This window comes from Scyliorhinus canicula, chromosome 4 (genome assembly GCF_902713615.1).
Source record: "Scyliorhinus canicula chromosome 4, sScyCan1.1, whole genome shotgun sequence".
In the NCBI taxonomy this organism is placed as follows: domain Eukaryota; kingdom Metazoa; phylum Chordata; class Chondrichthyes; order Carcharhiniformes; family Scyliorhinidae; genus Scyliorhinus; species Scyliorhinus canicula.
The window spans coordinates 231,193,579-231,215,933 of NC_052149.1; the positions used below are offsets into that span (position 1 = coordinate 231,193,579).

Sequence of the window (22,355 nt, forward strand, 5' to 3'; positions counted from 1 at the left end):
CCCACCCAACCTCTGGACACTGAGGGGAAATTTAGCACGGCCAATCCGCCTAACCCGCACATCTTTGGACTGTGGGAGGAAACCGGAGCACCCGGAGGAAACCCACGCGCACACGGGGAGAACATGCAGACTCCGCACAGACAGTGACCCAAGGCCGGAATTGAACTCGAGTCACTTGGCGCTGTGAGGCAGCAGTGCTAACCACTTTGCCACCATGCCGCCTGTGTCTTGTAGATGATGGACAGGCTGTGGGGAGTCTGGAGGTGAGTTACTCACTGCGGCATTCCTCAATGTTGCATTTTATTTTGTGTCTTTCATGACCTCAGACCTTCCCAGAACACTTTACATCCAATGCAGTGCTTTTGAAGTGCGAATGTACGGAATGTGGCTACCAATATGCACACTGACTAGTAAGAAGTCTTGCAACACCAGGTTAAACTCCAATGGGTTTGTTTCAAATCGCTAGCTTTCGGAGCAGAGCTCCTTCATCAGGAAGGAGCTGTGCTCCGAAAGCTAGTGATTCGAAACAAACCTGTAGGACTTTAACATGGTGTTGTAAGACTTCTTACCGTGCCCACCCTAGTCCAACGCTGGCATCTCCACAGCATGGCACACTAACTAGGGTTGCAAACTCTCCAGGATTTGCCCAAAGCCTCCAGGAACTGAAGATCAATCTCCACGACACACTGCTGTGTCCGATCCTAGAGAAAATTATTCAGGGCATTAAAAAAGATTGGGGATTTTTTTTTCTCATGTTCATTGAATATTTTGGGAATGTCAGATTGGAGATTGTGCTGAAATCTCACCCACAACTCGCTGACTCAGAGACGAGAGTTACTCACTGAGCCACAAATGACAGAAACCTCCCTCTGTGGTATTCAATTTGGACCCTGTTTGTAATTTCCATCGAACACAAAGCAGAAAGCCACAGTGAGCGTAAAACAACATTCCCTTGAATAGTGAGCAGAAGCGTCCCTTTCTGTATCTGCCAAAACCTCCACCCTTCAGGGTTAAATTGCAAAGGCGGGTTGCAGAAACTGGCTTGAGAGCTTTAAAATGAAGGTGTTGTCCCATTGTTCCCGTACCAACCTCCCCGGACAGGTGCCGGAATGTGGCGACTAGGGGCTCTTCACAGTAACTTCATTGAAGCCTACTCGTGACAATAAGCGATATTCATTCATTCATATTTATTCATTGTTCAACTGGGAACTAACGTGGATCAGCGAGCGTGACAGCAACTGGTGAATGGGACTTGGTGCGAATTAGGGTATAAGAACATAATAAGAACATGAGAACTAGGAGCAGGAGTAGGCCATCTGGCCCCTCGAGCCTGCTCCGCCATTCAATTAGATCATGGCTGATCTTTTGTGGACTCAGCTCCACTTTCCGGCCCGAACACCATAACCCTTAATCCCTTTATTCTTCAAAAAACTATCTATCTTTATCTTAAAAACATGTAATGAAGGAGCCTCAACTGCTTCACTGGGCAAGGAATTCCATAGATTCAGAACCCTTTGGGTGAAGAAGTTCCTCCTAAACTCAGTCCGAAATCTACTTCCCCTTATTTTGAGGCTATGCCCCCTAGTTCTGCTGTCACCCGCCAGTGGAAACAACCAGGTGGCAAGGCTTTGGAGGGGAGGAGGTGGGTGGTTGGTCAGCAGGAGGAGCATAAATACCGCATGGCCCCATTGGGCTGAATGGCCTATTTCTGTCCTTTGGGGATCAGGGAACATTTGTATCAAATTTTCCCTCAGTGACATATACGTGTGAGTGGAATCCATTGCAGGGGAGAGTTTATATTGCCTGTGGAAGGATAATAAATGGATAAGTAGAGTTTATTATAGCTTATAGCTTGGACACAGGGTTTTGAGGACTTTCCTCATTTCTGGCCTCATTACATTCTTCAGGTCACACATGGACCATGCACAACAGTCCTTCCTAACCTGCAGGGGCAAAGCGTTGTCGTGCCAAACGATTTTTACAGTAACTTCATTGCAGTGTTAATCTAAGCTTACTTGTGACACTAATAAAGATTATCGTTATTATTATTGTACAATTCATAGAATGTCACACAAGTGGGTAGTGGCCCTCCCCTTGAATCTTTGCGGGTACGTCTGCTTTGCAGGATTACAGAACGCTGCGCAGTGTTAATGTCATTCCGAGACACGCAGAGTTGAAAATACAACTCTAGTCAAGAGTCCAAACCATTCTAAAAGCCATCCAGCCATCCTCGAAATGTGCTGCGTTGGTTGTTAAGGCTGCAGCAGTATTTGGGGAGTTGTCCGCTATGGTTGATCTTCGGACCCAATAGTTTTCACTCCTGATCCCTGGTGGGTGAATCCTTCTGGGCGGTTCCAAAGGATGGGCCCCAGTGATGGCCTGCCATTTTGACCTGGCTGAATTAGTCTTTCCCTGAGGGCTATTCTCATTGAGGGGCTTCAAACGATTGGTGTGGTAACGCCGGACAAATCCTTTATTCTGATAGTGGGCTGGGATGGAGGGGCGGGGGGTCTTGGGGTGGAGGGGGTGGCATCGGAAACTAGGGAACCAAATCTTAAAATTAGTGCAATTAGGAGCAAACTGAGAGAGAAATTCTACACACAAAGGGTAAGGGAAATCTGGAAGTCTCTCTGCACTGAAAAGGTTGTGGATTCTGGGGATCAATTGGATCATTCACGTCTATGACAGATTTCCTTGAAAGTAAGGCCATAAAGAAAGATGGAGCAAAAGCAGCAAAAAGGTGCTAAGGTACAGATCAATCGTTGTCGTATCAAATTGTGGGACAGGCTTGAGGGGCAGAATAGTTAAATTCCATTCCTACATTTCAGTTTATCCGTTCACGGGATAAGAGCTTTGCTGGCCAGGCCAATGTTTATTGCCCATCCCTAATTGCTCTTGAGTTGGTGGTGGTGAGCCGCCTCCTTGAACCGCTGCAGTCCCTGTGGTGTAGGTACACCCACTGTGCTGTTAGGGAGGGGATCCCTGGATTTTTGACCCAGTGACAGTGAAGGAACGGCGATGTATTTCCAAGTCAGGATGGTGAGTGACTTGGAGGGGAACATCCAAGTGCGGGCGCTCCCAAGTATCTGCTGACCCTGTCCTTCTAGCTGGTAGAGGTTTAGAAGGAGGCTGTTGAAGGAGTCTTGATGAATTGTTACAGTGCATCTTGTAGATGGTACACGCGGCTGCTGCTGTGTGTTGGTCGTGTCGGGAGTGAATACTTATTGTGGTGGATGGGGTGTCCTGGATGGTATCGAGCCTCTTGACTGTTGTTGGAGATTCACTTATCCAGGCAAGTGGGAAGTATTTCATCACACTCCTGACTTGTGCCTTATAGATGGTGAACAGGCTTTGGGGAATTCACTTCAGAAATCCCAGCCTCTGAACTACTCCTGTAGCCACAGTATTTATATAGCTAGTTCAGCTCAGTTTGAGGTTGTTAGCGATCCCTAGGATGTTGATGGTGGGGGACTCCACAATGGTAATACCAGTGAATGCCAAGAGGCGGTGGCTATTGCCTGGCACTTGCGTGGCGTGATTGCTACTTCCTACTTAGTTGGCCAAATATGAATGTTGTCCAGGTCTTGCTGCATGTGGGCTCTGAAAGGGGGTGGGGGGGTACTTTTTAAATCACATTTGTACTCCCAGGTAGATCAAGAAAACGAAAACATACGTTTGCAGTTTAATTGGTGCCGACTGTCTGTTCCTTCGATCTTGGTTCCATTCAGATAAACGCACCAGCAGAATCCTGTGCTGGGCCAACATTGCTTCACCTCATAGTTTCCCATCTCATCACAGTTGGGGAGGAAGGCTCCAGGAATAATCCTGGCTTTCGTGCGACGTCTCTCACAGTCAGTGTCGGCTTTGAGCACTGGATGAGGAAAGGGAATGATTGGCATCAGAATGATGTTCTTCACATCCCAAGGTCCTCTGCTGGCAGCCTGTTTCCTGCATTTCCCCCCTAATCCCTCCATGGGCCTCTTCTGCCTCCCTGTCTCTGTCACCCCCCCCACACCCCGCCCCCCGCCCCCCCCCCCCCCACCTCCCCGAGCCCTTCAAACCTCCGAGATCTCTGCACTCCTTTCATTCTAAACACTTGTGCATCCTTGATTTTAATCTCGCCACGAGTAGTGGCCGTTCCTTCAGTAGCCTCGGCCCTCCGTGCACATAAACAGTGTACATAAACAACTTGGAGGACAATGTAGTCAGTCTGATAAGTAAATTCGCGGATGACACCAAGGTTGGTGGAGTGGCAGATAGTGTCTGGGATTGTCAGAGGATACAGCAGGACATGGACAGGTTGGAGACTTGGGCAGAGAAATGGCAAATGAAGTTTAATCCGGACAAATGTGAGGTAATGCATTTTGGTAGGTCTCACATAGAGGGGAAATATACCGTAAATGGTAAAACTCTTAGGAATATAGAAAGTCGGAGAGATCTGGGCGTGCAGGTCCACAGATCTTTGAAGGTGGCAACACAAGTGGACAAGGTAGTCAAGAAAGCATCCGGAATGCTTGCCTTCATTGGACAGGGCATCGAGTATAAAAACTGGCAAGTCGTGCTACAGTTATATAGAATCTTGGTAAGGCCGACTTGGGATGTTGCGCACAATTCTGGTCACCACACTACCAGAAGGATGTGGAGGCTTTGGAGAGGGTGCAGAGGAGGTTTACCAGGATGTCGCCTGGTCTGGAGGGTGTTAGCTGTGTGGAGAAGCTGAATAGACTCGGACTGTTTTCATTAGAAAGACAGAGGTTGAGGAGTGACCTGATGGAGGTCTACAAGATTATGGGGGGCATGGATAGAGTGGATGGGCAGGCACTCTTTCCCAGGGTGGAGGGGTCAGTCACCAGGGGGCATAGATTTAAGGTCCGTGGGGCAAAGTTTAGACGAGATGTGCGAGGCAGCTTTTTAAGTAGAGGGTGGTGAGTGCCTGGAACGCGTTGCCAGGGGAGGTTGTGGAAGCAGATACATTAACGGAGTTTAAAAGGCATCTTGATAAACACATGGATAGGATGGGTATAGAGGGATACGGCACTAGGAAGTGCTGAGGGGTTTGACAAACGTTGGTATCATGACCGGTACAGGCTTGGAGGGCTGAAGGGCCTGTTCCTGTGCTGTATTGTTCTTTGTTCAGCTCTGAAATTTCCTCCATAAACCTGTTTGCCTTTCCACCTCACTGTGATCTTTAAAGCCACCTTTTGACCAAACTCACCCTGTTAACTCTTTTATGTGGATCGGTACCAATCATTCCTGTGAAGCATGTTGGGATGTTTTATTGTGTTAAAGGTGCTACATCAATGCACGTTGTTGTTTCTCCCCCCCCAATCATTAACCTTGATGCCTCTGGCTCTCCATTCAAGGCACATGTAATTGGGAGATGTTCCTGGAATTGGGATTTTCAATCGGCTGACTGCATGATCACCCGTCAGAGAAGGGACCAGGACATTCTGAGGGACTGGGAAAGAGGGGTTGGTATCCCAACCTCCACAGCGAAAATGAAAGCAGCATTGAGCAAGTAAGTCCCCAACGGCATAACAAAGAACTGAAGAATTCTTTCTTGAGAAGATGTGTGGGTGAAAACCTGTGCCTTAAACACTCCAAGGTGCAGCATTCCAGAGCATTCCTGATCTTGTGCTCGAGTTCTTTTGGATTGTGGCCTTGCATGGATTAAGCAGATCAGTCTTCAATTCATCAATATTGGGCACTCCACGAGGGCAGTCTCGTCGCTCTGGGATAAACCAGAACCTAAAAATTGGTTTAAATCCTCCCTTCACTCACAGCAGCTGAGAAATGAACTTGCAGCAATTCTTCACGGCCCGTGAGTCATTAACAGAATTCCAGTGTTGAATAACAAAAGTGCAATATGAATCAGTATTTTAGAATTTCTCTTGATGGATAACGGAATATTGATATCAAACATTTTTTTTCAGAAGAGTAAATGACTGGATAGGGTCCAATAGGCAGGCTGTACATACTGTGTGGGCAGAGATTTAGTGACTGGGTAGAGTCTATCTTGGGGGAGATTGTACATGGTTTGTGGGCAAAGATTCAGTGATTGGGTAGAGTCTATCTTTAGAGTCAGTGTACATGATCTGTAGAATGGAATTCAATGAGGTGGTAGAATCTATTAGATGGGCCGAGTCTATGGTGGGGGAGAGTGTACATGGGCTGTGGGAAGAGATCGAATGGTTAATGTTATTTTCTCCGTCACTGTTTATATGTTTGCACTATTGTATGATAAATCCAACACAGTGGTTATAGTACTGGATTCTTATAATCCGGAGTTTTGGACAGCTAATCTTTGCGTTTCCTCCTTGTGTTTTCAGAATCAAGGATTTCACCAGTTTGTCCTTCAATGCCAGTTCCTGCCTGAATAACCTTCAGTGGCAAAATGTTCCAGCCATTCCCTGGATGGAGATATTTCTCCGAATGAGACCTTGCAGCAGAAGTAGGCCATTTGGCCCATCGCGTCTGCTTCACCATTCAATGAGATCGTGACTGATCTGATGTGATAATCCTCAACTCCACTTTCCCGCCTTATCTACATAACCCTCGATTCCCTCACTGATTAAAAATCTGTCTCTCTCAGCCCTGGACATACGTAACGACCCGGCCTCCACAGCTCTCTGCGGTAAAGAATTCCACAGATTCACTAACCCCTGAGAGAAGAAATTCCTCCTCATCTCGGTCTTAAATGGGCGAGTCCCTCACTCTGAGATTAAGCCCTCTGCTCCTAGACTCTCCCACAAGTGGAAACAACCTTCCCCTTAATCAATTGCCTAATCAAGCCTAATCAAAGACACATCAAAAATTTACAAACCTCAATTAAAACTGCTCCTGGACCTCTCTTCAACAGTGAAAATAGTCCCAATATCTCAAGTCGCTCCTCAAAACTTGACTTATCCCCTGCATCTCTCTGGTGAATCCAGCCTGTACATGTGCCATGTGCCCCACCTACATCATACAACACTCATGGAGTTTCTTGATAATCTTTTTTTTTTAAATTTAGAGTACCCAATTCATTTTTTCCAATTAAGGGGCAATTTAGCGAGGCCAATCCATCTACCCTGCACATCTTTGGGTTGTGGGGGCAAAACCCACGCAAACAAGGGGAGAATGTGCAAACTCCACACGGACAGTGACCCAGGGCCGGGAAGGAACCTGAGACCCTGGCGCCGTGAGGCAGCAGTGCTAACCACTGCGTCGCCATGCTGCCCTTCTTGCCAATCATGCCGATCAATGATTCAGAGCCTTTTGTGTCACACACGGTGTGACAGAGTTTACAACAGGCCCAGGCATGAGGCCCCTGTGGTGGCGAGCTTGGGGAACCATAGATCCAGAATTACCTGCTTCTCCGAGCACGTTACACTCACCACACGCCCGGCCACATTTTCTGGCCCTGACACTGACTGGAAAATCTGCGGAGCAGTTAAAAGTCAGCAGCTCTCCAAATGTTCCACCCCTGCCCGTGACCATGACCACCAGCGTCGAGGTCAGAAGACCCCCTATCCTGCATGTCTCAAAGCTACTCAGAATCTGTATTCCAAATTGTTGTTTTGTGAATGAAGTCTATCCGGCTTGCAATTGAATGAATCAAGGCCTGACGAGAAATTATGCACCTCCTGACTGAGGTAAAGAATAAGGACCGAGGTGGCAATCTGATTGCAATTGCCACTCCTGAGCCTATCTTTTTAGCTCATTCAGGCCTGTTCATTTGCACGGAGTTAAAACAGGGTCCAAATTGTTTTGCAGGGAGTAATATTGAATTTTATCCCTTTGAACTGGTTCTGCTGTTCTGGACAATGTGACTGTGTGTAAGTGAACAGCTTTATGACACCGTTCCTAATCCAGTTTGAATCTTTGCTCTGTGTGGGCTAGTCGCACTGTTACACTGACACCCAAACTCGATCCTTTCCAATCCCGTATTTGCTGTGGATTAAACATTCGTTGCCATAGTTACCCTTTGCTGCAGGCACAACTTTGGGAGATTTGGCCTTAGCATCAGCTGCGACTGGCATGTCGACCATCATTGGCCTCATGGCTATGCTTGAATAAATCTTCCTCCCTGTGGCAAACACAAATGATGTAGCAGTTTCAACAGAACGTCACAATGATACATTTGGCACCAGTTGTAGAGAGCAAGTTGGCGTTGATGTGATTTTCTTTTTTTTTATAAATTTAGAGTACCCAATTATTTTTTCCAATTAAGGGGCAATTTAGCGTGGCCAATCCACCTACTCTGCGCATTTTTGGGTTGTGGGGGCGAAACCCACGCAGACACGGGGTGAATGTGCAAACTCCACACGGACAGTGACCCAGAGCCGGGATCGAACCTGGGACCTCGGCGCCGTGAGGCGGTTGTGCTAACCACTAGGCCACCGTGCTGCCCAATTTTGAAATTCTTACCCTTCTTTTTAAATCCATCCATGGTCTCACTGAACCTTCAGCCAGACAACCCTCCGAGTTATCCACCCTCTTTAAATTCTGGCCTCGCGCACATCCCTGACTTTTAGTCAATCATAGAAACATAGAAAATGGGAGCAGGAGGAGACTATTCGACACTTCGAGCCTGCTCCACCATTCTTTATGATCATGGCTGATCATCCAACTCACCAGCCTCATCCCGCTTTCCCCCCATGTCCTTTGATACTCTTCGCCCTAAGTGCTTTATCTAACTGCTTCTTGAAAACATTCAATGTTTTGGCCTCAACTACGTCCTGTAGTAACAAATTCCACAGGCCGACCACTCTCTGGGTGAAGACATTTCTCCTCATCTCTGTCCTAAATGGTCTACCCCGCATCCTCAGATTTCCACTCCTGTTTGTGGACACCCCCACCATGGGGAATATCCTTCCTGTATCTACCCTGTCCGGTCCTGTTAGAATTTTATAGGTTTCTATGAGATCCCCCCTCATTCTTCGGAACTCAGAAGAGGTTCCTTGACAGGGGTTCACTTTAAGACATCTTGAGGATGAGAAAGGTGCTCCATTAATGCAAGTCCTTTCTATTCTTTGTGTCTGCCGAGAGAGGGTGAGCCAGCTCCCTGGGCTGACACCTTCAGGACAAGGGACGAGAAAGAGAGAATAAGAGGACAGAAGTTGGCCAAGAATGAGGAAGAATAACATATTTTATTTATTCTTTCATACGGGGGGGGGGGGGGGGGCAGTGATGTAGTGGTATTTTCACTTGGTTAGTAATGCAGAGACCCAGGGTAATGCTCTGGGAACCTGGGTTTGAATCCCACTAGGGCAGTTGGTGGAATTTGAATTCAAGAAATACCTGGAATTAAAAGTCTAATGATGACCGTGAAACCATTATCGCTTGTTTAAAAACCCATCTGGTTCACTAATGTCCTTTTGGGAAGGAAATCTGCCGCCCTTACCCGGTCTGGCCTACACTTGACTCCAGACCCACAGCAATGCGGTTGAGCCTTAAATGCCCTCAAAGATGGGCAATAAATGCTGGCCCAGCCAGCGACGCCCACATCCCATGAGTGAATGAAAAAAAAAGGTGAGGTTTTGCTATCTAGGCCATCACTTGTTGCCTTTGGGAGCCGGCTTCGTGAACCGCTGCAGTCCCTGTGGTGTCGGTACACCCACAGATCTGTGGGAGGTACAGGAATTTGACCCGGCGACAGTGAAGGGACAGCGATATATTTCCAAGTCAGGATGGTGAGTGGCTTGGAGGGGAACTTGCAGATGGTGGAGATCCCATGCATCAGCTGCCCTTTCCCTTCTGGATGGGAGAGGTTGTGTGTTTGGAAGGTGCTGTCGAAGGAGCCTTGTTGAGTTACTGCTGTGCACCTTGTAGATGGAGCACACGGCTGCCACTATGCGCCAGAGCTGGGGGAGGTGAATGTTGAGCTGCTGAATGGAGTGCCAATCATATAAAATCATATGACAGATACGTACCGCTGGGTTGGGGTTTGGGTTCCGGCGCGGGTTGGGGGGGACTAGTTGTTGGGGCTGTCTTCTTCTCCTGGATGAGTTGAAAGAGGAGCCAGTTTTGGAGCCAAGTTTCAAAGTTCTGGAAACAAAAGATACATCACACGGTCAGTTCGAATGATTTGAAACAGGTCCTTTGAACTATACTGCACGTTTACATTTAGCTACAAAAAGACTTCTAATGTTAAGTATTGAAGCATGTCTGATATCAAGCTCAAACACTAAAGATAAAAGTTTCCTCAAACTTTAAACTTATGAATGGTTTCGAAAGAGTGGAAGCAGAGAAAATGTTTCCAATTCTTCACCCAGGGGCTGGCGCTGGTGTGGCACTCTCTCCCACAGACAAGCAGTCGATGCCAACTCAATTTATCCTTTCCAATCCTGAGAGCGAGGGATGTTTGCCCGCCATGGGGATGAAGGAATTGGGGAGCCAGACAGATGGATGGAATTAAAGTTCAGATGAGCCATGATATCATTGAATGGCAGATCACACCTCAGGGGCTGAATGGCCTCTTCCAGTTCCTGTGTTGTGGGAGAAGCCAGGACTAAAGAGGCCATCAATGTAAGACAGTCACTAATAAATCCAGGAAGAAATTCAGGAGAAATCTTGTTAGCCAGGGAGTGAGGGAATGTGGAGTTTCCTGTACAGAGAGCAGTTGAGGTGAATGGCGTGGCTACGTTCAAGAGGAAGCTAGTAAGACGCATGAGGGAGAAAGGACGAGAAGGTTAAGCTGATAGAGTGGAGTGGGAGAAGGCTGGTGTGGAGCATTGACACTAGTATGGACCAGTGGGGCTGAATGGCCTTTTTCTGTGCTGTTATTTCGATGCAATTCTCTGCGGCAAAGCACTCACCTGCCAATCGGATTCCGGCATGCTCTCTTTCAGCAGGTTCAGGTTGGTGGAGAAGGTGCTGTTGAATTCAGGAATCATCTGAGTTGTGTTCTCCTTCTGCCGTTGAAAAACCAACACAATATCATCATTGGCCAACCATTTCACCAAAGGTGCAGTCACCCCATTGTTCAGAGACATTAAACCTCCTGCTCAAACATGTGCTACAAACAAATGAGTGCACACAGAGGGAGAATTCAGAATGTCCAATTCATCTAACAAGCACGTCTTTTGGGACATATGGGAGGAAACCGGATCACCCGGAGCAAACCCACGCAGACACGGGGCGAAAGTGCAGATTCTGCGCAGAAACCCAAGCCGGGAATCGAGCCCGGCTCCCTGGCGCTGTGAAGCAACAGTGCTAACCACTGTGCTACCGACTGTGAAAGAGCTATCTGATTAGTCCGGCAGACACTGCCCACCCCTCACCCGGAACCCAGCAAATTTAACCTTTTGAAATCACTTTTTAAAGGCCTGTTGTGAATCACTAGCTCAGTCCCAGCTACAGCACTGTGTCCAATTCCGGGCACCACACATTAGGATGGGTGTCAAGGCCTTGGAGAGGGCGTGGAGGAGATTTATTAGAATGGTACCCAGGGATGAGGGGCTTCAGTTGTTTGGCCGCTCTGGAGAAACTGGGGCCGTTCTCCTTGGAGCAAAGAAAGGTGGCACGGTACGGTGGGGGCAGCATGGTGGCACCGTAGTCAACGCTGCTGCCTCACAGCGCCAAGGACCCGGGTTCAATTCCGGCCTCGGGTGACTGTGTGGAGTTTGCACGGTCTATCGTGTCTGCATGGTTTCCTCCGGGTGCGCCGGTCTCCTCCCACAGTCCAAAGATGGGCGGGTTAGGTGAGTTGGCCATAATCAGTTGTCCCTTGGTGTCCAAGGTTATGGGGTGGCAGGAATAGGGCGAGGTTAGTGTGCTCTTTCAGAGCATCAGTGCAGAATCAAGGGGCCGAATGGCCTCCTTCTGCATTGTAGGGATTCTATGGTTTAAAATGTATAGGGCGATTTAATAGAGTTCTCAAAATAATGAACGGATTTAGGAGAGTAAATGGGAAGGGACTGTTTCCATTTGAAACGAGGTGGGTCACCAGAGGTCACAGATTGAAGTTCATTGACGAAGGAATCAGGTGGGAAATGAGGAGGTTTATTTCGCACAACGGATTGTGCGCTGCCAGAAAGGACGGCAGGAGCAGATTCGGTGATGAACTTTCAAAGGGAATTGGAGAAATATTAGAAAAGGGAGAATTTGCAGGGCGCTGGGGAAAGAGCTGGTGGGAGTGGGACTACTTGGGCGGCTCTTCCAAGGAGTTGGGATGGGCACGGGCGGCCTCCTCCTCTTCTGTATCGTTCCATGACTCTACAATAGCTGTCAAAGCTTCCCTGCAACCCTACCTTCAGCTGTTCCTGCACTTGTTCCAGCAAGGTCATGGGCTTGGCGGGAGTGGTTTTCGGAGCCTGTGGAAAAACAATCACAAGAATGAAACGTGTACATTTCTAAGATCAATTTTATTGGTCGTAACCACCATGAACTGTTTTAAAATCAAATTTGTCACAATATATTGGTCCAATTCTGCCTGCAGTATCGCATTCGATTCTGGGACACCCCATCTCAGGGGAGGATTTACCAGCTCCCAGTGGGTAACTTTCTTGCCTCTGCGTTTGCAGGTTGTGGGTTCAAATCCCATCCCAGAAACTCAAATGTAAAAATCTAGGTCGACGCGCGCTGTGCCAGTACCGAGGAGGAACCGCACTGCCAGGTGAGATGCTGAACCCACGATAGTTGTCCTCTGAGCGGGTGATATATGATCCCACAGTCTCTGCTGATGAGCAGGGTTGTTCTCTGTTTAAGCTTTTTCTGGGAATGTGGAAGGTTCTGTGCAAATGCAAATCTTTTCCTCTCTTCATCTATGTGCAGGTGGCCGTGGGCTTAAGCCCTCAAGCATCAAGTCATAGAATCATACAATTTACAGTGCTGAAGAAGGCTATTCGGCCCATCGAGTCTGCACCGGCCATTGGAAAGAGCACCGTCCACGTCTCTATCCTATCTCTGTAACCCAGTAACCCCATCTAACCTTTTGGATACAAAGGGGCAATTTATCATGGCCAATCCACCTAACCTGCACATCTTTGGACTGTGGGAGGAAACCGGAGCACCCGGAGGAAACGCACGCAGACACGGGGAGAACGTGCAAACTCCACACAGGCAGTCACCCAGCGGGGAATTGAACCGGGGACCCTGGGGAAGTGAGGCAGCAGTGCTAACCACTGTGCCACCGTGCCAGACGGAAAGACAAAATGGTGAAATTAGATCTTCCGACCCTAGCTGGAGAACTCAGAGTGGGATCCTTCCATTATTCAATCAGTGCTTGAACAGCGAGGTTCCTTTGCAGATTAAACGCGGGATTGTGGAAGGTTGTACATAAGAGAAACGGTATGGATTGGATTTTACATTTCTTGGTGGGGTGAGGAACTGAGACTGAGTCTTCCGCTCGCTCCCACCCTCACCCTCTGTCTCAGCTTGTCAAATCGACCTTGGATGGCCAAATAGTGGCTGTCTGGCAGGAAGGTGGGGAAGGGCAGGTGGGCCGGGGGGGATGCACCGTTCCAAACGGGTCTCCAGGATGCACACAGTGAGAGGTATACCGCAAACAGGAAGTAATTTACGGCTACAAACTTAGAGCCCCCGCCCTGTTCTCTGAATCGGTCTTTATTTTTATTGTAAGCTCAACAAACGTTAAGTAGAATGAGATTTTAAAATCATAGCGACGCTGTCACCTTCACTAACAGAATCTGCGGCTCCTTCCAGCCATGGTCCCAGCGGCAAGCCTATTCTTCCACTCTTAGGCCCCCTCATCATAGCTGGCATAAAACACCCCCAAACCTTGCCACATCTAACGTCTGAAAAATGCAGCGGACAATGCAGAGTTTCGGGCGACTGGGTTGTCAGCAAACTCAAAGGTTTGCGAATTAGGAATTGCAAAATGGCAGCCGGGCTTCCGAATTCCGTGCCCGCTCTCATTCCATAGCTTGCGTGTCTGGCGGTCTGATGTCACCAGGCCCTGGTTCACTGTCCGTGTGGAATTTGCCCATTCTTCCCCCTGTTTGCGTGGGTTTCGCCCCCACAACCCAAAGATGTGCAGGGTAGGTGGATTGGCCGCGCTAAATTGCCTCTCAATTGGAAAACATGAATTGGGTACACTGAATTTATTTTAAAAAACGTTTGTGCAGAGCGTGGGGCGGTCTACCCAATTCCCCGCTGTGAAATCCAGCTCTCTGGCCAATTGCAGCAAATAATGGGACCATTTCAAAAACCCCACCCGACAAAGCTCTCCCCCAATCTCGGAGAGTTTGGATGCCGATCCTGCTGGGATCCAGGCGGTACTGCGCCAACCTTGCAGAGTCCCACCTGAGGGTCAAGGAATCGAAAAACCCGACTGCCAGCCTCACCAGAGGCAGCGCTCGATTTGATCCATTTGCTTGTGTGCGCGTTGGGCGGGCAGGGGTGCTCACGCTGAACATCGGCCGACTTGGCATGCAGAGGGGGAAGGGGCTGGGCTGGGAATCGGGTTGTGGGAGGGGGGGTGCAGGGAATAGAACATAGAACAGTACAGCACGGAACAGGCCCTTCGGCCCTCGATGTTGTGCCGAGCAATGATCACCGTACTTAAATCCACGAAACCCGTATACCCGTAACCCAACAATCCCCCCATTAACCTTACACTACGGGCAATTTAGCATGGCCAATCCACCTAACCCGCACATCTTTGGACTGTGGGAGGAAACTGGAGCACCCGGAGGAAACCCACGCACACACGGGGAGGACGTTCAGACTCCACACAGACAGTGACCCAGCCGGGAATCGAACCTGGGACCCTGGAGCTGTGAAGCATTGATGCTAACCACCATGCTACCGTGAGGCCCCTACTGTTGACTGAAGTTGGAAAAAGGAGACAAAAAGCCTCATGGGCCATAGGCTGTACGCAGAGCGTGAAGACGGTGGGGGAACAGGGGGCGGGGGTCGAGGAGACCAAGGGAGGTCAATGGAGGAGGTCCTCCAAAAACAACATTGAGTTACCTTAAAATGATGACCTTTCCCTCTGCTGGCTCCATCATTGAGCCCCAACCTATCACTGACCTGGTACTCCACCAAGCTCCCCGCTAGGACTTGGGGCAGGTTCCCATTGGGAGGATGCTTCTCTTTTTGTAACACGTTATCCCATTCTCTGACCACCTCTGCGCCCAATGAGTCTGTTTTGAAGATCAGTCACTGTACTCATGTTGACCAAATGCAGCAGCCACTGTTGTGTACAGTACGATCCCGGAAACAGTAAAGTTCGATGACTAACCACCTAATGTGTCCCTTGGCAGTGCTGACTGAGCTTTAGTTTTTATTCATCCATTCGTGTTAAGTGTAAGTTCTTGCTTTTCTTTCTTTGCTGAAAGTTACCTTTGGATGTTCCATTTTTGGGTCAATGTACGCAATGGGCAAGTCCATCATCATGGGTCGGATCATCATTTGTTTAGGTCCTGAAGAAATAAAAGGGAATGATATTTTTTTAATGAGTGCTCCTCACTGACAACCTGGAAAGAAGATGTGGAAACAAAATTGTCATCTTTCGATGGAGGTGCGAATTGGGTTGCGAAGCACTGAGCTGTTTCTTTCCTTTTTGCCGTCCCCACACACTTCCGGCTGGACGTTTGGTGGGTTGGGAGGGTTTTGGTTGAAAAACGCACATGTGCCTCTTCTGGCATCGAGGTCCCCAGTATGAAAACCATGGGAAGATTTGCTCCCGTGCACTATTTTCACGTGCTCGTGTCAGGTTTTCAAGTCCCAAAAGAACGTATGTCCTTGGAAAGTTTGGGGGATGCCTGGGCAGTGGGAACATGTTGACAGGGACGTGTTAAATGTTTAACGGCAGTGACTCATCACAGGGGTCTGTCCTACAAAAGTAAGTTCATCGTTACATTGGCCAACATTGTGTAAGTGCTGAAGTGCATGACAGTATTTTTTTCCCAATGGAGAGGTTTTTAGGATTATGTAAGGGTTGATAGGTTCGGCATCGTTGGTTCCATAGAATGACGAGGTGGTACAAATATGAGAACGTCACCCTTCAGCCAATAATGTATTCAGGAGAATATTCTTTAACCAGAGAGTGTGGACCTCACCAACACGTGGAGTGGTTAACGCCAAAAGCATAGACGCAGGAGAAATTGGATTAGCACATGAGGTAGAAAGGAATTGAAGAATACGTTGGTGTGATTGGATGGCGGAGGCTAGTGTAGAGCATGTAAACCCACAGGGAACCTTTGGGCTGAATGGCCTGTTTCTCTGTTCCATATACTGGGTAATGACGTTATACCAAAGCACTTGCCAGAGGAAACATTTCTCCTACTTGCTCTCTCAAAACCATTCAGAACTGTGAACGCCTCCGTTAAACCTCTTCTTAACCTTCTCTACCCTCAGGTGAACAACTCCCAGCTTCCCCAATCGCCCCAGATGGCTGTACACACCTTAAGCAGAAGCTCCCAGCGAAATCACCTGGAGGGTTCCTTTTTAAATCAAACTTGGGAATCGTTCATGCTGTAGGAGTTTGTTTTAATTCAGTTTTGCAACAGGTTACTGCCGCTCACATTGTTTGTGCAATTTTCAGTTGTTCTGTGTTTGATTATGTGGGTCTGCTTACTACTGGTGCTCACTGTGCTTGAGCATGGGCATTGACTCAGAGAAAAGTAAACAAGCTGTAGAAAGAGCTGCAGGCTGAGAGCAGAGCGGCATTTAAAGCACTGTTGGGCAATAAAGTTCTTGTGCACTTAGAAACTAGTGTCATTTCGGCCTAACTCTGAGGTATAAAATATATAACAGCTCGCTTTCAATCTCGTCACTGTTTAGCTAATATCGTGTTATTCTGTCTCCAGGGCTCTCAGATTTATTTGGGCTTGAATCAAAACAGTTATTGAGTTGAAAGAGAATGTACATACTGACAGGATTCCGGCTTGAAGAGTACTTGTTTTCAATTCGATCCGTTGTCTTCTGCAGATGGGTTATCTTGTCCTGTTGCTTCAGCAGGAACATGACGCTGACCACTTGCCCGGCAATTAGCATGGCTGCGAGCACAGTCACGCCACCCCAAAGGAGGCTTCGAGAGCATTTATTGCTGCTGAAATATAGACAAGAGGAGTAAAATGAGGGAATATTGTCATGCTCTCTAAGGTTGAAAGGTTTGCCAAACCCTGGCTGGGCGCATTCCTTGACCTTTCATTGCATGGTCTTCCACCTCTGATGTTGACGTGACTGATTGCCCCACATTCCCATTACCCGATTGGATGGTTCTTGATCGACGACCAAACAATCTTTCCTTCTCCTCCCCACCTTCTCCAACATTTTAACAAATGCTAGGGGAAAAGTATTGAGAGTATATATTTTTAAAATAAATTTAGAGTACCCAATTCATTTTTTCCAATTAAGGAGCAATTTAGCAAGGCCAATCCACCTAGCCAGCACATCTTTGGGTTGTGGGGGGTGAGTCCCACGCAAACACGGGGAGAATGTGCAAACTCCACATGGACAGTGACCCAGAGCCGGGATGGAGCCTGGGACCTCGGCGCCGTGAGGCAATGTGCTAACCACTTGCTGCCCCCAGGTGGGGTTTTTAATGACAATCTGGCAGGTAGCTTCAATCCGAATCAGATTAACATCTTACTCCAAAAATACTTAGTCAACTGAATTCTATTTGCCCCAGCTGCAGTGGCGAGATTTGAATTGATGTCGCCGCAGGCCGCTGGATTATAAATCCAGTACTATAACAACCATCGCGCTAGACTGCCTTAAACTTAACCAGAAGATGAAATAGTTTTCATGTTACAGACTCACATTCAAACTTGACAGATTGGACCATGGAGTTGAGCTCTCTCCCTCAGCATGAATGATAGGTGGTCAAGTCCACTGACAGCCCAAGATATCTTTCAACCTCTCCCCTAATTAGCCCATCGCGGTTCAATCAATGACTACAGCTGTCCCAAATGTGTAAGAACTTGAACCTTGATCATTATTAAACTAATCCTGTTCAGTATTAGTTTGTGCCCCGTATCTCAGGAAGGATGTGCTGGCCTTGGAAAGGGTCCAGAGGAGGTTCACAAGAAAGATGCCTGAAATGAAGAACTTGTCGTATGAGGAACGATTGAGGGCTGTGGGTCTGTACTCGGAGTTTAGAAGGATGAGGGGGGAACTTATTGAAACTTACAGGATACTGCGAGGCCTGGATAGAGTGGACGTGGAGAAGATGTTTCCACTTGTAGGAAAAACAAGAAGCAGAGGACACCATCTCAGACTAAAGGGTCGATCCTTTAAAACTGAGATGAGGAGGAATTTCTTCAGCCAGAGGGTGGTGTATCTGTGGAACTCTTTACCGCAGAAGGCTGTGGAGGCCAAATCATTGAGTGTCTTTAAGACAGAGTTAGATAGGTTCTTGATTAATAAGGGGATCAGGGGTGATGGGGAGAAGGCAGGAGAATGGGGATGAGAAAATATCAGCCATGATTGAACGGCGGAGTAGACTCGATGGGCCGAGTGGCCTAATTCTGCTCCTATGTCTTATGGTTTTAGTATTATTGTTGTCCAGTTGGATTAATCCGCACCGGTTTCATTGCACAGCAACAGGCCCCGCCCGCAATTTGTGAAAGATTATCTGAGAATTTGCCCAATTTACATTCCATTTTTTGAATTCAAATTTCTTGGATCACTGAGAGTCAAGCAGGACCTGGAAAGTCCCAAAGAATCCTCCACTCAGCTAGTGCTATCAAACGGTAATTAATGGTCTCTGTGGCAACAAAGGGCAATGATCACTGCATTTTAATGTCTTGTGTATCGGTGTAAACTAACATCCTTCCTGTATCCTTTCAGATGACCTTTTCACATGGGCTATATTGTGCTAACAAGGTGCTCTGTTCAATTAGATCTCTCTGTAAGGCTACAGGAAGGTTACAGAGAGGTCGGGGAGGTATCGTGCCGAGGGCGAAGCCACAAGGAATTTGAACAGGAAATTGAGAATTGTTCATTTGAGCTGGTTCTGAACTGGGACATGTGTCCTGAGTTGTAAGAGGGAGTTTCTGGATGAAGGAGTGTGCAAGTGCACAGTGGGTAGCACTGTTGCTTCACAGCACCAGGGTGCCAGGTTCAATGAGGAAAGGCTGAAGGACTTGAGGATGTTTTCGTTAGAGAGAAGAAGGTTAAGAGGGGACTTAATTGGGGCATACAAGATGATCAGAGGATTAGATAGGGTGGACAGCGAGAGCCTTTTTCCTCAGATGGTGATGTCCAGCACGAGGGGACATTGCTTTAAATTGAGGGGAGATAGATATAGGACAGATATCAGAGGTAGGTTCTTTACTCAGAGAGTAGTAAGGATGTGGAATGCCCTGCCTGCAACAGTAGTGGACTCGTCAACACTAAACGCATTCAAATGGTCATTGGATAGACATATGGACGATAAGGGAATAGTGTAGAGGGACTTTAGAAGGGTTTCACAGGACGGTGCAACATCGTGGGCCGAAGGGCCTGTACTGCGCTGTAATGTTCTATGTTCTATGTTCTATGTGTCACTGTCTGTGCGGAGTCTGCACGTTCTCCCCGTGTCTGCCTGGGTTTCCTCCGGGTGCTCCGGTTTCCTCCCACAAGTCCCGACAGATGTGCTGTTAGGTGAATTGGACATTCTGAATTATCCCTCTGTGTACCCGAACAGGCGCCGGAATGTGGCGACCAGGGGCTTTTCACGGTATCTTCATTGCAGTGTTAATGTAAGCCTTCTTGTGACAATAAAGATTATTTTTGTTTTAATTGTTTTTTGAAAGGTGAGAGGGGAGAGATGCAAAAGGGTCCAGTGGGGCAATATTTTTGCACAGAGAGTGGTGAGTGTCTGGGATGAGCTGCCAGAGGTTAGTGCTGCAGTGTTAATGTGAGCCTACCTGTGACACCAATAAAGATTATTATTATTAAATGCCTCAGATTTATCTTCACAAGGATGCCATTGAAAATTGAGCACAGTAAGAAGTCTTACAACACCAGGTTAAAGTCCAACAGGTTTGTTTCAAACACGAGCTTTCGGAGCACGGCTCCTTCTTCAGGTGAATGAAGCCCCTGAATGCCCCTTCAGCATTCACCTGAAGAAGGAGCCGTGCTCCGAAAGCTCGTGTTTGAAACAAACCTGTTGGACTTTAACCTGGTGTTGTAAGACTTCTTACTGTGCTCACCCCAGTCCAACGCCGGCATCTCCACATCATTGAAAATTGAGCCAGAGCATGGAAATCCCCTCCTGATCCGAAAGTAAAACGGCAGTCTGGAATTCTGGAAACTTCCTGCATTCCAAATAGCAAATGATGTCATTCAAGGTCATTGTCAGATGCCGTATCTGTTTGTTTCGCGCTGTGGATAATGCCCACGGGGAGAGAAGTTATGCTCCCCCAGTTTCCTGCTCAATGTTTGTTTGCTTGACCGACGACAGTGAAGCAGAAATCATAAGCTCGACCACAATGCTATCACTGAGGCCTTGCAGAAGGTGCAAAAGAGCAACCGCATTTCTTGTAGATGCTGAGAGACTGTTTGCACTGATCGGAAAACTGAAAACACAACGAAGGGGGATCCTTTATCCTGAGATAATCTCAGGATAAAGGATCATCCATTTAGGACTGTGATGAGGTGAAATTACTTCACTCATAGGGATGTGAATCCACAGAGTTCTCTCCCAAGAGGGTTGTAGATTCTCCATAATTGAATATATTTATTCAACTTGAAACAAACCTGGTGTTATAAGACTTCTTACTGTGCCCACCCCAGTCCAACGCCGGCATTTAAAACGGGGATAGACAGAGGGCAAAATTCCCCATTTGGAGTTCTCTCTCCGGAGCTGAATTGTGCACATATATGCATGGCGAGGATTGCAAGGGATTCCCTAGGGAATCCTGTTACCCGGCCGCCATTTTGAGCGAACAGCACGATAGTGAGGTCCCACGGTTGGCCATTACCCCCCCCCCCCCCATCCCATTGCAACATCTTTGATTGACAGGTCCTGCCCCACTTCAAACAGAACTAAGTGCTTTCCAATCACCTCCCTCACGGTTAAGTGATTTTGAAGTGGTCAGCTGGAAATTGACAGCACTTAACTCCCTTTGAAGTAGTTGGTGTTTACCGTTAGAGCCCTTCAGAATTACTCAACTGTGAAGCAAGTTGAATGGAGCGAGGTTGACAGCTGTGTGTGCCTATAAGGGAGGGGGTCTCCCTATTTACGGGATTTACTTATTTAGACGGTCTGTGGGTGGGGTCTCCTTCTGAATGGATCTCTAGGGGGTCTCTTTATTTAGGGGGTCTCGGGTGGGGGGGGGTGAGCAGGACTTGCATTGCGAGGAGGAGGGTAGCCCTCGGGTAGACTTTGGGGCCAACTCCCTTTAGAAGGTACCCCCTTGGTCCACCAGAATGTCCACCACGTCAGAGCCACGCCTGCCAAGACCAGTAGTAATTCTCGTCCACGTAAATCCCGGCTCAGAGAGAATCACGCTGGCAAAGAGTACATGGTGCCAGGCCCGCTGAGCCCCATTTGCATCCTCCCGGTGATGTGCAGGCACGAACCTCAATCCTGACCCAGCAGGAGGCTGGAGCATCAGGAAGCACCAATCCCGTTTTCTCTCTGACTCCGGATTCTCCGCCTCATCAGGTACTCCGCTACCGGCGGCACCAGGCGGAGAATTTCTCCTAGAGTTTTGATCTCTCAGGGAATTAAGGGATATGGGGAGCTGAAGCCTGAAATTATATTCATTGGAGTTTAGAAGAGTGAGAGGGGATCTCGTAGAAACTTATAAAATTCTAACAGGATTAGACAGGGTAGATTCAGAAAGAACGTTCCCGATGGTGGGGGAGTCCAGAACTAGGGGGTCATAGTTTGAGGATAAGTGGAAAGCCTTTTAGGACTGAGGTGAGGAGAAATTACTTCACCCAGAGAGTGGTGAATCTGTGGAATTCACTCCCACAGAAAGTAGTTGAGGTCAAAATGTGTAATTTCAAGAAGGAATCAGATACAACTCTTGGGGTTAAAGGGATCAAGGGATATGGGGGAAAGGCAGGATCAGGGTATTGAACTTGATGATCAGCCATGATCATAATGAATGGCAGAGCAGGCTCGAAGGGCTGAATGGTCTCCTTCTGCTCCTATGTGTTGTGTCCTTGTATTACAGCAGATCGCAGTTGAGAAAGTGGTCCGTTGCCTGAGGGCACCCTGAGATCGTGAAAGGCACTATAGAAATGAAGGCCTTTCGTTCAGCGAGGGATGGGCAACAAATGATGGCCCACGTCCCAACGTGAATTTGAAGACTACAAAATTCGTCTCAAACGTATCTTGCAGCATGACTTAGGGATTGCCCTCCTGGGCATCAGCCACTGCGGGTCAACCCCAGGTGGCAATAGCTGGATAGTTTTTTGATCTTCTGCTGTACTTGCTTGAGAAAGACCATCAAGGGGCAGTTCAAGAA

The 22,355-nt window shown here is 47.9% G+C and overlaps 1 protein-coding gene across 2 annotated transcripts in view; it reads right to left on the reverse strand.

Annotated features, from left to right (window-relative positions):
* Window positions 1–22,355, reverse strand: part of LOC119965444 (H-2 class II histocompatibility antigen gamma chain-like) — a 30,096-nt gene that overhangs the window by 3,754 nt on the left and 3,987 nt on the right. Inside the window, exons 2-8 of one of the 2 annotated variants that reach the window (XM_038796230.1) lie at window positions 16,821–16,996; window positions 15,289–15,368; window positions 12,234–12,296; window positions 10,800–10,895; window positions 9,915–10,029; window positions 7,964–8,068; window positions 3,674–3,871 (exon numbers count right to left, since the gene is read on the reverse strand). In XM_038796230.1, the coding sequence (XP_038652158.1) occupies window positions 3,674–3,871; window positions 7,964–8,068; window positions 9,915–10,029; window positions 10,800–10,895; window positions 12,234–12,296; window positions 15,289–15,368; window positions 16,821–16,996 (833 nt within the window). Of the gene's footprint in view, window positions 1–3,673; window positions 3,872–7,963; window positions 8,069–9,914; window positions 10,030–10,799; window positions 10,896–12,233; window positions 12,297–15,288; window positions 15,369–16,820; window positions 17,000–22,355 lie in introns of both variants that reach the window. The other variant, XM_038796228.1, reaches the window with a different exon arrangement.